General features: G+C 37.2%; 1 protein-coding gene across 2 annotated transcripts; it reads right to left on the bottom strand.

The window, feature by feature from the left end:
* Positions 1 to 227: 227 nt before the first annotated feature.
* Positions 228 to 6,518, bottom strand: LOC126591384 (kinesin-like protein KIN-12F). Of its 2 annotated transcripts, none has more exons than XM_050257060.1 (17): positions 6,079 to 6,518; positions 5,898 to 5,960; positions 5,669 to 5,806; positions 5,425 to 5,508; positions 5,210 to 5,335; positions 5,038 to 5,097; positions 4,890 to 4,943; positions 4,686 to 4,778; positions 4,485 to 4,580; positions 4,210 to 4,361; positions 3,761 to 3,910; positions 3,476 to 3,605; positions 2,393 to 3,385; positions 2,222 to 2,305; positions 2,054 to 2,128; positions 1,158 to 1,949; positions 228 to 851 (listed from the first exon to the last, which is right to left on the bottom strand). In XM_050257060.1, the coding sequence occupies exons 1-17, from the start codon at positions 6,391 to 6,393 to the stop codon at positions 612 to 614; spliced, it is 3,645 nt and encodes a 1,214-aa protein (XP_050113017.1). In that variant the 5' UTR covers positions 6,394 to 6,518; the 3' UTR covers positions 228 to 611. The 2 variants fall into 2 exon arrangements, with proteins under 2 accessions (XP_050113017.1, XP_050113018.1); XM_050257061.1 differs by having other exon boundaries at positions 6,085 to 6,517.
* Between the last annotated feature and the right edge of the window lie 9,563 nt (positions 6,519 to 16,081).

Here is a 16,081-nt window from a genome sequence, read left to right as displayed (position 1 = left end):
GCACTTTTGGTTACGTCACACTCACATGACGGCCAACACGCCTTAATTCTAGGATCGGGGTGTGTCAACAAACATCTAAGATTTGTCAGAAATTCCTCATTTTCTGTCAAATTCTGTAAATCATCATGAAAAATCACACAATTTACTTGTAAGCTTATGAAGCTAGAAATTTGGATGATTGTTTTAGCAAATATAAAGTAATAAGTTACTAAGACAGGAAAACACAATAGAATAAGATATTTTCTATTTAATACCGTGTATTGTGAATCCTTGGCAATAGATTATGGAGTCTAATCCCGAAAAATAAATTTACAAGACATAGCTTCAAGACAAACACTGAATCATATGGATTGAAATTAAAAGAATGAATTCATAACCTATTGTATTTTAAAGTTTATGTTGAAGCACTCGGTAAAAGAAACTAAAAGGAACAAATTCATAGTACTGTTGTCTATTGCATGAACCCAAGTTGGGTCTCATTCAGATAAATCGGTAGTTAAATGCTTGCACTGCCTGTGAGCAGACCAGATAAATCGGTAGTTGAATGCTTGCACTGCCAGTGAGCAGACCAAAACTTTCCAAATTGCATTTTGGTTTCAAATTTTGACCAGTCAGTAATGTTCTTGATATATGGCTCCGAATTCTGCTCTCCATGCCTGATCATCATCTATGATTGTGTTCTGCGGAATGTCAGAGTCCTCCCGGTTTAGTGGTTGCAAAGCAGACTCTGGCAGTTTACTCTCTGCCATGTATTGCTTCATGGTGATCAGCTCCATCTTGTGTTTTCTTTTAAGCTTCTCCATTTGCTTCTTCAACTTTTCGTTTTCTTGATGCACATTCCTAAAATTCTCCTGTGTTTATGGGAAAACAGATGATAAAAAACAATTAATGAGAGACACAAACAAACTTCAAGCCTTTCTATCCAAAAAACCTGGAACAACCATTAACTTGAGTGGTCTCTAAGCCTGTAAAGTACTGTAACTGTAAAATACTCAAACTGAATGGTCAATACTTGATCGCAAAAATGCTGAATGTTAGGCTTTTCCAAAGTAAGCTATATCCAGAGCACCAAGATATATGTTTAGGGGTGTGTGTGTGAAGTAAAAAGGGGTGTGTGGATGGCACACCCCTATGTTTGAGGGTGAAATATGAGTTACCTCTGCAACTGATGCTGAATGTTCAGCTTCCCTAAGCCTAACAAGGAGTTCTCCGGCAGCATGAACAGCTTCTGCAGTATCTCTCAGTTGAATCTTGAGACTCTTGTTCTCCTTCTTTAAAAGTTCCCTCTCCCTCTCCCTTTCCACCCTCAATACTGAGAGCTCTGTTGCCAGGGATTTGGAAAAGCGAGATCCACGACCTTTTGCTCCTGCCTTTGCTGCTGCCCTCTTCACTTCTGCTATTCCTGCCATGATTGCACGGTGCTTTGCAACCAAGTCATTGTATTTATCTTGTAGTTCAGCATAGTGTTCAACCATGCGAGCATGCCCAAGGACAGATCTATGAAGCACGTCATCCAACTCTTCAGTGCTTTGCTTCTCCAATTTCAATTCCATCTCCACTTTCTCTGCTCGCCGACGGATGGATTCAAGATCTATCCGCAAGTCATCAGTTAAGGAAATCCAATCACTCTCCATTTCTGTCCATCTCTGTCTTTCCTTCTCTAGTTCTTCCTTGCTGTTATCTCGAAATGCACCACTTTTTCGCAGTTGCATGGATCGTGACAATAAAGAGGATCTCAGACTCTCAGTGGACTTGTTGGGTAATGCATCAGTGCGTGACTGCAATTTGGCCCTTAACATCTGAACTTCCTTAAGTAGTACTTCCTTCTCATCCATATCAAAATCTGCATTCCCATACCCAAGATCGAACTGAGTCTGAACTTCCCGTATTTCATATTTCTCCTTTATAATCTCTGGTTGGTGAATATCAACAGAACTGCCCCTCACAAGCTACAAAATCACCACTAACATGTAAGAGAACTTTAAACATCCAAAATTAAGGAAGTTAATATCAGAACAGGAAAAGGTTAAAAACATAAAGCACTCCGACCTACCTTCTTTCCGTCTTTGAACTCCTCATATGGTATCATTTCTTTACCATTTTCTGCACAACTTTTGAATTGCTCTACCTAAAAACAGAATAAAAGTCTCTGAAATGTAAGAGACACATATATGGAGAAGAAATAGTTTATTGAGGTCAAAACCGAAATAGAAAATGCTACCAGTTGGTTTAACTGCTCAATTTTAGCTGCTTGCTCCTTGCAACGATTCTCAAGCTCCTCCTTTTTAGCTTCTTCCAATCCATCCTGAATAGACGAAAAAAGGAAATTAATAAGGCATATTCCCAATCAGAATTCATTCCTGAGTTTTACAGCAAGGTAAACTTAACGTACCTCAGTCATTTGGTTAGGATTTCCTGCTTCATCAACTACTACAGTCCATGTTTTCAAGCTATCCTGGACCTCATTGGCATCATCTTTATACACTCTTTTTTTACATGATGCACAAAGGAACGAAGAAGATGGCCCATCTATGGATGGCCTTGTTTCTGGTAATGTTTGAGATGAAGAATTAGCTTTAACAGGTTTCAATGCCAAATGCTCAAAGGAGAACGAGACTGCAGATTTGCTTGATTTGGAGTTCTGCTGGTGGGAGTCAATTATCTGCAAGCCCCTCTGGAGGCTGGCAGCCAATGACTCAGTGGGGCCTGGAAATATCTTGCTTGAGCGCAAAGAGGATTGGATGTTTTCACTTTGGTTAAGTGAGTGTCTCAATACATCTGACTTGAACTTGGAATTGTCTGGTACATTGTTCTGACTAACTGAACAACTTGGTGCAAAAGTGACACTCTTTCTTTGTGCATTTCCAATTTTTGGAGACTCAGACAGTGTTGGGTCTTGGAGGACTGGGGACTGACAGCATAAACTGATTGAAACACCACTTCTGTTTTCTAGACTGGCGGTGGTAGGAGAAAGGTTTTCTGCCAATTTGTTGTTGTCCTTAGGAGGAAGCTCATTCTGAGAAAATTCCAGATCAATTTCTTCAAATACCTCGATTTCTTTTTCGTCTGAACTATGAAAGTCAGCTTCCCTTATCGAGTCCGTATCACAACTTCCACCCAACTGATCAGAATCTTTACTGACAGAATTGTCCCTAATATCCTTCTCATAAGAATTATGCAGCTCATCTAGCTGCTCACGTAGTTCCCTTACATCATGTTCATCCATATTTACCTCTTCATCAGAATCATTATCTATGCTGGGTAAAATCAAAGATCGATTCAGGCTCACCCGCAATTGATTCAAGCTTTCACGTACATTTCTCCCTTGGAAATATCCGTTCTTAATCACAAGCGATCCACTAGACTTTGCTCTTATAAGTTCTTCCTGCAAAACACACATTTCATAAATCTCAAATTTCTATCACCTTCAGCCTTTATGACAGAATTCCAGATAGAACTACAAAGAACTTAGTACCTTTAACTGGCGAATTTGATCACTCAGATCATTAACATCATCCTCTGTTATTTCATTTATTACTGGTTCATTCCTAACAGATTTCACTCGTTCTCCAAACCTTAGTGTTTGCAGTATCTCACCATTATTTCTGCATTTGACAAGCACAATCAATTTTACGAGGACTTAATACATTGACTACATGTTTCATCAGTAAATGTATGTATGCTATGCAGGTATCCAAGCATATTAATAATAAATCAAACTTCATAGGAAAAAAGCAATTAGCAGAGTGCAGTCAAATACTTGTTATCTGGGGAAATTGCACATATGACAGTTAGTTTTGAGTTGCCACCAATTGATTCTCGCAGTAAATTTGTTAAGCAGGAAGACTTATATGGAACATCTTCAGATTTTCCAGACTGAGGCGCTTTTGCAAGAGTATTTACCAAAAGCCTGCACCAAAATAACAACATTAATCCTTGAAAAGTTACAGTACTGGTCATAGACAAATGATCGTCAAAGTCTAGAAATACTCAAAAGCTTTGTTATCTTTCCATAAAAGAGATCCTTGTGTACGAATAATAATTTAATGCAGAAGAAAGTAATAGTGAGCAACTATTTTTCTTATGTTGTCATCGGGGATGTATTCGTCATATTGTAACAAGAAGTTGTCTACAATTAGGTGCCTGATGGAAAAATTATGAAATTTGAAAGTGAAGGAATCAGATAAGAAGAAGGTTGCGGAATCATACCCAAGCCTTGACAATGACTTCTTTACATATTTGTCTTCCCTCGCACATTTTCTACCTGTATCATCATCACCTTTATTTCTATCCAGGCCAGCAAGATCAACAAAACTCATCCTGCTTGTTTTTGAGCTACCAAAGCACTTGGATGAGGTCTCCTGTAGAATGAAGTAATTAAGCACTACGCTCAAGTGACAGACACGAAACTAGTAATTAAACCACCTTCTATTCTAGAAAAATAATATCCCATTAGTAGATCTAAAATTTCAATGTGCATTTACCTTACACCAGGATTCGATGATGAATGTACAAACAATATGGGACCTTGAGCTCTTGGAGTTCATGCTAGTTGCTCCAACTTTTCTACTTGAAAGCCCCTGCTCCAGGTACAGAAAACTTGATGAGTATGTGAAGCAGAAAACGAGAAAAAATAGACATTTGGACCTCGATGGTAAATGGAAAATTGTACGTATATAGCTCACCTTAATCAAAATTTGTGTCACATCCTCATAGCTAGTCACATACTCCTCAGTCAGATTCTCAACATAAAATCCATTTTTTGGGTCATCCTTAATCTAAAACAGATTAAAGTAATACCCATTAGTATCTTAAGCATTTACTAATGTACCCAAAAAATTGAAAAACAAGCATCAGTGAAAGAACTTAATATTAAAGAAAACCTCCACCTCAAGGTTCCGCAAGGTTGGATCAAGTAAATCTCCTATTTGTTCGTTATATATCTGTGGTACAGAAAAATTTACAAACCACATTACTAAATAAGGATACTAGGCTATATATTATAGAAAGAATTTAGAAACGTAAGAACAAGTATACCTCGAGAAAAGAGCAACGGAACTGGTAATTCAACTGTTTCCCTTCAGAGTTCTCTTGCTCCTGCATGTACAAATCCCAAACAAACATTAATGAATACATGTCAATACACGCCTACTTAGTGCTTTCGCAATTTTCCAGCTATAAAAACTAAACAAGAAACCAAAAAGCGTACCCTTTGAATCTCAGAAAACAACATTTGGAAGATGCGTGGAACAATGCCTTGGCAACTTCCAGGAGAGGCATCCTCAACCATAGCACTCGGCGGACCCCAGAGTGTGTATGTCTTGCCACTTCCGCTCTAAAGAGAAATCAATAAAAGGTATTCACACAACAAATACAAAATTGTCCTAGTTGAAATGACTTTCATCTACGGATATGAATTCGTACCTGTCCATATGACAAGATGGAAGTATTGTAACCGGCTAATGCATTTTCAACCACAGGCACACCAACCATCTGAAAAACATCTTCCTGGTACGAACCAAAAAGTAACCATGAATCAAAATCCACTTGACTTTTGTTGTCGAAGCTAACAAGAGTAACAAAATCCAATTCCTCACTCTTCATATTGTTCAGGTTTCACCTACTCAGAGCTTAAAAATGTAATTCCATACTAATCAAAGAATCTTACCTGTCCGGATTTCGAATCAAAAACCGAATCAAATGAAAATGTACGGTCCCCAACGGACAAACTGCGCGAAGAAACCTTCTTAACTGTCCGATCTCCCCAATTTGCACCATCTTTAGTAGGTCTAATTCTCACCACAACCTGTACAAATTTAAAAAACCCAAAGAAAATAAGAAAAACAAAAGGTAATGATACAAAAAATATGTAAATGAATGAAAACAATTTCAATTACCTTCACCGATGGGTCCAGAGGTGGTAGGAGTTCACCCTGACCGTTGGATCGATCAATCACACTCTGAAAATTAAGCAGTTTCAAAAATTAAGCTTCTAATATTCAATTTTCAAATTGCTTAGGTTCTTAATTCTCAGATTCCGAATTTAGACAATAAACGTAAACAATAGTTCATAAATACCTTCACCGTTGGTGAGTTAAGAGCAGCCGACGCTTGTTCCTGGCCGTCCGATTCTGTGATCTGAGATTTGGACAGATCGGAGAGTACAGGCTTGATTGGCGAAGCAGACGGATCGTCGCCAGCGTGGCGATTGGTCTGGATGTTAGGACTGAGTGGAGGAGTATTTTCGGAGTTAGGGTTTCGAAAGTTGAAGATGGATTTGCTGTTCTTGGTGGAAGTGGATCTGGGAAGGAGGTTTCGAAGCGAAGAAGCCGAAATGGTTCCTAAAAACCGAGACTCGCCGGCGCTGTCGGTGTTTTTGTTCTTCGTCCTCATTGTTCTAAGATCGCGAGCAATCTAGAGAGAGTTTGAATTCGAAAACGTTGGAGAGAGAGGGAGGAGAGCGTTGTTTTTTTAAACGTGGAGGAGGAGAGGGATTATGACCGTTGAGAAAGATGATTTTGATATGTTTTTATTTTTAATATTTTTCAAACTAATGATTAATTCAAAAAATAGGAAAATGACTGAAGTGTGAAAATGTATAAATTTATGTCAATATTTAAACCATGCTTTTTTTTTTCTTTTTTCTTTTTTTATGGATGATTCTTCTCACTAGATATTAGTAAGAAGTCAGTATATATCATAGACCGCATACAACATAAAACGGTCATATTTATAACATCATCAAACTTGTTTTGTCCCACAAATTACCAAATCCACTTCAAATATAGTAAACCATAAAATAGAATAAAAATTTCTTGTGAATATATTACACTTGTAATCCAAAATTTTATTTTACTTTATGGTTTTGTTCTCTTATCTTCAGTTGTGGATAAAAAAAACACTCGTTATTTTTATATTTTAAAACTAAAATCTCTTCTAATTTTGTTTTCTCAATGAAAATATAATATTTATTTATTTTAAATATAATTTTTTGAAATAGGGCTCAGCTTAAAAGGACAAATTAGTCAATTTGCCAGATAGTTCAAATTAGTAGCCGTTACTACAGCTCAGGCGCGCCCACATGAAGGAAAAGGCTTGGATCGGGTTAACAGGCCTGCCTAGTCTACAAATGAAGGAAACGGATTGGGCTTCTGTACCCGAAACAAAGTGAAAAAGTGTGAAGTTCGTGAATGAGAGCCCACCTGAGTTTAAACCTATTCATTTACCTTGGCCCAAATATAAAACATTGGATTATCAAACGATTAGGTTTTAAAGAAAAACTAGAATCTTAACCATGTCGTAGCCTTGGTACATAGAAATCTCTCACCCAAACATAGCCTAATTTTCAAAGTCCAAGTATACAAAGGTGGACGGTACTTGCATCCACCACCCATGGATACACCACCTTATTCTCTCATTGTGATTAACGTACTTTCACTATACAAATTCATAACTGATAACGTTTTATTCATATTAGACATCGTTTAGGCATGACAATTAAAAATTGTTTTCACTTCTAAACAAATGAAAGTACACACCAAAATTTTTAAAGCGAAGTTATGAAATGGCACCTTAGAGTTTTAGTAGTGTTTTCCTGACAGTCTAGGCATTTGTATTTCATGTGAAGGTGATTGTTGAGAATAAATTCCATATAGATGGAGAAGAGATCTTGCATGGGCTTAAAAGTAAGTTGGGTTATACTCCATATATTGCCGATTGATTTTATGGTGTAACCTCAAATTTTCTTCATATTATCATAGCAGATTGGCCCCGTGAAAAACTCAGCTGCCACACATGCTTCATATCACCCCATTTGTATTGTTCACATGTTTAACTTGAATATTCGCCACACATAAGAGAGCGTTTTGAAATGACCTTAAATAAGTTGGATTGCTCTTCAGAATGCCAATCAGATGGTGAAAGCCTCAACTTTCTATTATGATACACATGTGTGCCGGGATGCAATAGCATAAAAATTATGACATGAACTCCTAGCTAACACCTAAATGTACACACAAACAAACAACTTAAAGCATTGTAACCAGAACGATTTAAGATGAGGGAGAGCAGGTTTCTTCTTTCTTGTCTTCCTCGTAAATTTCATCATCCTTTTTAATAAGTTTCATGTCTTCCCAGTTCCCCACTCATCAACTTCCAACAAGATCAACTCCCAACAGAAGAAGTAATTAAATTTCAGCACTCCTTTATACATATTACACTTCGAAATAATGATTTTCATTTATCGTAAAGGAATTGTTATTAGCACTCCAAAAATCTCATTCTACCTTTCAAACTTTCTATATTAGGAAAGAAAAATACACTTTTAAGGAGTGTAGAATAGATTTTTTGAGTATCAGTAACACTTCCCTATCGTAAATTGATTTATAATAATATGATCTTCCTGCAGATTAAGTTATAGGAACTTTCGACGCTGGAAAATACCAAAAGTATAGCCGTTAGTGCAGCACTTAGTCTAAAAAACAATGATAAGTATGGGAATATTGCTTGCATGCGTATTAGGGGTAGTGCAAGAGAGATAAAACGGGAATGTTCTGCAACTTGTTTAATCAGTGATGGCATCCGTTTATACTAATTAGGAAATTGGGAATGTGGGATTAGGTGAGTATAATCTGCACCACGTGAACTCTAAAGTCAAAGAGCAGCCTTTAAATATGAAGAAGAACGTCCCCAACTGGGATAAAAGGACCATCAGTATTCCACAATTTCATCTAGAATGATTTATACGTCAACTAGTATGTTAAAAGTAATGATTTTTTTTTTTATTAGTAAGCAAAAAGTCTTAAGTTGGACTCAAATGAATGACGATGACATATTATATTTCTGTTGAGTTCTATATTTAGTTACTGACTCATTTATTTTCTAGCCTAACCCAATTCCATATCCCTCTCCCCCTACAATAGATTATCGTCGTATAAAAAATAAAAGGACTCATATGAAACGGTTCATGGAATTCTTTATATGACAACGAATTATTGAGTTAAGACAGTTTAAGATAATGAATTCATTACATATAAATCTTCATTATTTTCTAAATGCATGTTGGATTTAAGTAAGTTATCTAGAAACCCTAGCAAGATAATATATATTATTGTTTTTAAGTTGAAGAAGAGTCAAGATTTGCTGACATTAATTTGTTTGAAGACAACGAACAGATAAGAGAGGAACCGAATAGAAGCACCTACTTGTCACTCTCTTGTTCTTCACTGTGACGAACGGACAAAGCACATAGGAAACTCCGTCTGTGAGCCACTACCAGAGCACTGTCATTTGTCAAGAATTTATTCGAGTCACGATGCAACTGATCAATTTGTACGTTGCCCAATTGGACTTTGTAACATTCGAAGTTTTGCTTTTGGTTCGTTTAATATGTGAACACTACGACTTATTGGATGAGAAGAAATTCTTACATATTATTATATATATTTTCATATTTTTATTGGGTGAAGTGTCGATTTAGTCTCTGAATTATCACCTCAGTAAAAATTAGGTTACTGAATTATTATTTTTGGTAAAATAAGTTCCTAAATTCATTAAATATTGCTAATTTCATCCTTACTAATATGTTCAAAGCTATTTTATCCAATTTTTCGTCAACTTAAGTTACTTGACACACTTTAGAGTGTAATACCGTTATTTTCTCATCTATAAGTTCTTAACATTTCATATAGGTTGCTAATTTAATATCTAATATACTCTCCAAAGTTAATTTCATACATATTTTTCTAGGAATAATTACCAATCTACCATTCAATATGCATCACATACAAGTAACGTGACTTAAATTGACGGAAAATTAAATATAATAGTTTTGAATCTAATATTAGGGATGTAATTGGCAGATTTTTATAATTCAATGAATGATTTTTCTTAAAAAATAATTTACGGACCTAATTTTTACTCATATGAAAATTTAAGGACTAAATAAGCAGTATCCCTTACGTTTATAATACTTTTTGCCACGTGATCTAGCTGGGATTATCTTTTCATATATATTTTTATTGTCATGTAATAAGTATTGTAAAAGATATATATTTCGGCCATACATCCTCTAAAACCACAAATGGGTTAGGATTAAGGCCTCTAATATTGCGGTTAATTGGTAATCACTCCATATTATTCCCAAGTTGGCAAGGCGTATCTTGGACAATGCCAATGGTAATTGATTAAAAATAAACCCTAACGAACACAAATCAAACATAAAGTCACTAATCCGTTTTGCTTTGGAATGAATAGTTAAATGGTACGGATTAGTTGGAACACAATTTATTAGTGTATAACATATGCTTTAGCATCTTATGAAGCACTGTATGAACACTCTTCAAAAGCCGCATCATACGCCAATTACGGCATGCAATACTCCCAAAAGCTAAAAACACTATTTGATTAAAGGTATAATGACAAACGAATAACACTTTTACTCATCAAATATATCCAAATAGCTAGCTTAGGTCTCTGTCCAATCCATCCACACCGCCCTAGAAACAGTAATGCTACATTTATCACATTTTTAATATCATATTTGTATTATCTCTCTAATAAAAAAAGAATCTACTAACACATATGAATATTGTTTCTATTAGATAGGTGATACAAACATGATATAAAAATTGTGATAAAAATAGCATGTTTACCCAAGAAATTAGAAAAGACAAGGACATAGACAAATGTTCAAATGAGGGGGCAAACTCTCACATTGCATTCAATGTATTACAGGGGCACACTACTAACGACACAGATAATTGTTATGTATTTAAATAATATATTATACATCTGTTAAATAGTTGTTCGTAACGTCACCATTTGCAAGAATGAGTGTCTTGTCAATGTAAATTTTTCAACACATTATTATTTTAATAGATTACAATATTATTATGGCGGTGAACAATATTTATGTAAATTGCTCTCGTCATCGAGAGAGAAAAATAAAAGGGGAAAATGTTGTTGTCCGTATATCTTTATCATGGGGAGACTCTTAATTTAGTGGCCAAGCGTCACATTGAGAAAAGGGTAAAGTGGACGCTTCGTGGCAAGAGGTCTAGGAGGCAATTTTTCTACAAATGTCTACTGTGGATGGATTGTATTTATTTATGGTTGGATGGATTGTACAAATATTTGTCAAAGAGGTAGTTAAGGATCATTGAATACAAGTGCACAGCGATGACTTGGTGACCCTTCAATTCGTATTTGAATTAAAAATCGAATTACCCTACCATATTAATTAGTCACTGATCTTTTCCCCCTAAAGCTATGGAATAATGCAAGTAAGTTAATTAATACGGTAAAGTGCTACTTAGTACTACGGTCTAATAGTATTTATTTTCACTTGTAAGTAAAATGTCTTAGGTTCAATTCTTGCCAAAGGCGAATTTAAATCACATTATTGCTAGCTCATTGTGAGGCTTAGCCCACCCCCACCTCCTTTCCCTTAGTATAGATAATACTGTTTGTTAAAAAAAAAAAAATTAATACGATCAAGTAATATTTATTTTATTGGTAAAGAAGAGATTTTAAGTTCGGCTTATAGGTTATGACAATTTCGATATGTTAAATTATAACACCGCCAAACCACAATAAGTCGTCCAGTGGTAAGTGCATGGACTGTGGCTACCCAAATAAACAAAAAAATGTGGGAGGTCCCAAGTTCAATGCTCCGAGTTGGTAAGTCTGCTTTATTGTGGCCACAGGCAGAGTGAAATTCTCCATGATCTCTCCGAATCCGAAAATAGTGGATAACCGTAACTTGTCACCAGTTTTCTCCCTTTTTGATAAGAAGTAAATTATAACACCCCCTGACACATCCCAACCTAGATCGAGGCATGCTGGCCGTCACGTGAGGGTGACGTAGTCATAAGCACAGTGCGGAAGCAATATTAATATAGGAAATGCGAATAAACAAAAACCAAACCAACCAACCGGAGTACTAAATGAGGTAAAGTACCAATGCGATAAAAAGTGTGAATTAACAATCAGAGCATAAGTAACCTAAGTGTAGTCCAGCATGACAAATACTAATTATACAACACCCAAAGGGAATCCTACATTAGTGATAATCTGTGACAGCCTATCCCGAAATATTTATTTTCGACGGCATGAAATTACTTATATACCCTTGGATGTTGAGTTTTGTTATGGAGTGTGAGTTAGACTTATGCTTGAGGACCAATTAGTTCTATTCCTAATTAATTGGACCCAATTAGAAGTAAGATTTTGGTGGTTTGGTCGGTGACCCACATGGACACTCTCCCTCTCTCTCCCTCTCTCTCTCTCTCTCCCGAAGTTAGTGTCTTTGAGTTCTTGGCAAGCTAAGGATCACAACCATACATTTCTTTAGCCGTGAAACCCTCGTTTTCCCGAGAACCCAAGAACCCAAATTCGAGGTACTGTTCATGCACGTGTAAATGTGAAGTTTTTAGACGATTTTAAGCCTCTAGGAAGCTTTAGAACGTCTTCACGAAGCTCGGAGAAGAAAAATGAGGTGTTTTGGACGTCGGGAAGTCGAGTTTGGCGAGTTTGAAATTTGGCCGGAATTATCGTGCTTTCTTCGACGAGATCCGTGATTTTTGGAGCTTGAAATTTGGAAGATTGTGTTCTTCTAGTCCTAAGCTTCATTTTGGTTAAGATTTCATGAAATTTGGTTGAGAAATGGAAGAGAAATGAAGGTTTAAACATTTTCCAGTTTTTCGGCGACGACAGCGACCAACGAGGTTCACCGGAGAAAGAAGAATATTCCATCAGAGTTAACGGAATATTCCTAACGGGAGCTAATGGCGTCAAGTTAGTTTTAACGGAATATTCTAATTTTTAGCGGAATATTCCCTAATGGCGGTTAAGGATTCTGTCAGGGTTGGCCGTGCGTGGGGGTGCGTCTGGCCATGCCTTGGCCGGCACGTGGGACGTCGAAATTTTTTTCTAAAAATATGGGGATGTTCGTGAGGTTGTGTAGATCGCATTGGTATATTTAAACACCCTATTTGAGCAATGTATGAGAAGTTATTAGCTATTTTTGGTTATGTGCTTTAAATTAACGTTTTTATAGTTGTTTCGCATATATGGGAGACTTATACCGAGGACGAGCGCAGTCAAGGGTGACTCGGGGGCTACGACCCTTCAACATACCAGTGAGTGGGCTTTTGGTTTTCAGTATATATCTATATACTTGATATTTTCCCAGAAAATGTGTTTAAATGAAAGTATGCTTTGAAATGCCATGAATAAAAATTTATATTCAGCATATGAATTAGTATATGATGCATAATATGAATTGGTGCTATGGATGCTCAGGGAAGTACCAGGTGAGTTATGTTTTGTTATATGAGATATTGATAATGTGAGACGTGATTGAGAGCTCATAAAACTGCACCCCGGATGATTGTGATTTAGCCAGAGATATGGTACATGCCTGTTTATGATGTCACCTCATGTACCATATGCTCACATTGGATCCAATTTAGGTGCACAGTCTTGTCATACAGACCATCATAGGTGGTTCCGACTCGTAGGTGACTAGCGATTTATCGCATAGCTATCATGAAAGCGTAGCATCGAGCATAATTATATTACATCTAGTCTTGTCGTACAGACCTTTACAATGGTTCCGACTTGTGTGCAGTGTAGTGCCATATAGGTCACTTGCAGTGACTTCGGCTAGATTGACTAATGGGCTATGAATTCAGCCGTACAAACTTCTGCAGGGGTTCCGGCTAATATGTTATTTATCCATGAATTTGTTCTCACCTGAGTTACTTATTCTGTTTTATATTTTGGCATGGCATACTTATGAATGTGGATATGTGAAGCATGATTTGAATGTGTGTGTATATATATATATTTATATTTTATTTCTGGGAAAATTATACATGTTTTACGGTGAGGGGTTAGAGCATTTGATAATGAAATGGTTTTGAAAAGCCTTATTTTTGCCCACTCACACTTTCTGTTTTGCACCCCTCTAGGTTTTAGATAAGCTTGTTCGTTGGTGGCTCACGAGGACTAGTGGAGGTTCTGACAAACTATCACAAGTGTAGGGCATCTTTGGGTGTCGTTTGATTAGTACTTGTTTTCTGGACCGAACTTAGGCTAATTATGCTCTGATTGTGTATTCACACATATTCCAGCACTTGTCTTAACTAGTACTCTTATGAGTCGCTTTTCATTTATTCTTATTCTTTATTATCATTATTGCTTCTGCACTGTGCACATGGCTACGTCACCCTCACGTGATGGCCATTATACCCTGATTCGGGTCGGGGTGTGTCATAATCTGTTAGAGTTGTCGTGAGTTCCTCGTAAGCCACCAACCAACACTCTTACTTAAAACCTGGAGGCGCGCAAAACAGAAAGTGTGAGTGGGCAAAAACAAAGATTTTCAAAACTATTTCATTTATCAAAAGTTCTAACTCCTCGCCGTAAAACCTGTATAATTTCCCAGAAATAGAATGTATACATATCTCAAAACCATGATCAGAAAACAATATTCATAAGTATGCCATCATAAGTATGCCATGCCAAATATCTCAAAATAACAGAATAAGTAACTCATGAGAAACAACATATCAGTCGAATCCACCTAAGGTGGCCTGTACGGCTGAGTCTATATCTCAACAAGTATGCCTGCACATGAGTCGGAACCACCTAAGGTGGTTTATACTACATGACTGGGTGTAAATAAATACGCTCTAGTGCTACGATCACGTGAAGACCGTGCAAATAATTGTGGATCAACTACGAGTCAAAACCACCTATAGTGGTCTGTACGACAAGACTATGCACCTAACATGGATCCAAGGTAAGCGTATGGTGCGGGAGGTGAACACCACGGGCGGGAGCGCTAACACCGAGGTGCATATAAATTCTCAACACATCTCACATAATCATCAAATCACATATAAACAGTCTACAACTTACCTGGTACTCACTTGAGCGTCCACAACGTCAAATCATATTTATGCATACTATACTAATTCATACTCTATATATAAATCAATATGCATGGCATTTCAAAACATAATTTCATTTAAACGCATTTTATGGGAAAAATACCAAGTATATAAGTATATACTGAAAACCAAAAGCCCACTTACTGATATGTGGAAGGGTCGTAGCCCCCGAGTCTCGCTTGATTGCGCTCATCCTCAGGATAGGTTTCACCTATATGCGAAACAACTATATAAACGTTATTTTAAAGCATATACACAAATCTAGGTAATAACTTCTCATACATAGCTCAATTGGGGTTTTTGAATATACCACCATGACCTACTCAACTTCAGGAACATCCCCATATTTTTAGAAAAATGTTTCGAGCACCCACGCGTTGACCAAGGCACGGCTAGACGCGCGACCCACGCGTAGGCACGTGCCTGGCACACCCAGACGCGCAACCCAAGCGTAGGCATGTGCCTGGCACACCCAACGGATTTCCTAACGGCGTTAGGAAATATTCCGTTAAAAATCAGCATATACCATTATAATTACCTGACGGAATATTCTCCTTCTTCTTCGTTGGTTCACCGGAGTCCGGCGTCGGTGTCGCTGCGATCGCCGGTTTCTGGAAAATCTTAGAACTTCAATATCTTCTTCATTTCTCAACCAAAATTCACGAAATTTATACTAAATTGAAGCTTACGACTAGAGGAACAAAACCTTACCACTTTTAGGTCCTAAAACTCAAGGAATCTCGTCAGAAAAATCACGATAATCCGACCACCCTTACAACTCACTAAACCCGAGAGTTCTAATGTTAAAACCACTCCAAAATTGATCCCACGTGCTAGAAAAGCAAGAATAGAACCTTCTTAAGTCCCAAAACTACCTAAAACCTTCGCGATCACGTCGAGTCACTGTGCACCTTTTCGGAAGTTTCCTGGTTCTCGGGTTTTCGAGGGCCTCACATCCAACCAACAGTACTGCTCGACTCCTGAGCTTGAAAGGAGTACGAAAGTCACCTTCACAGCCTCGATCCGTGCTTGGTGAAGCTCGTTGAGAGGTCGACCGTACAATTGTACGGAAATGGAAGAAAATTTCGAGAGAGAGAAAGGGTCAAAGAGATTGCTTGGTGTGT

This window comes from Malus sylvestris, chromosome 11 (assembly GCF_916048215.2).
Source record: "Malus sylvestris chromosome 11, drMalSylv7.2, whole genome shotgun sequence".
Taxonomy (NCBI): Eukaryota; Viridiplantae; Streptophyta; class Magnoliopsida; order Rosales; family Rosaceae; genus Malus; species Malus sylvestris.
Note: the sequence above shows the minus strand (reverse complement) of the source record. Positions and strands in the feature narration are given on the sequence as shown.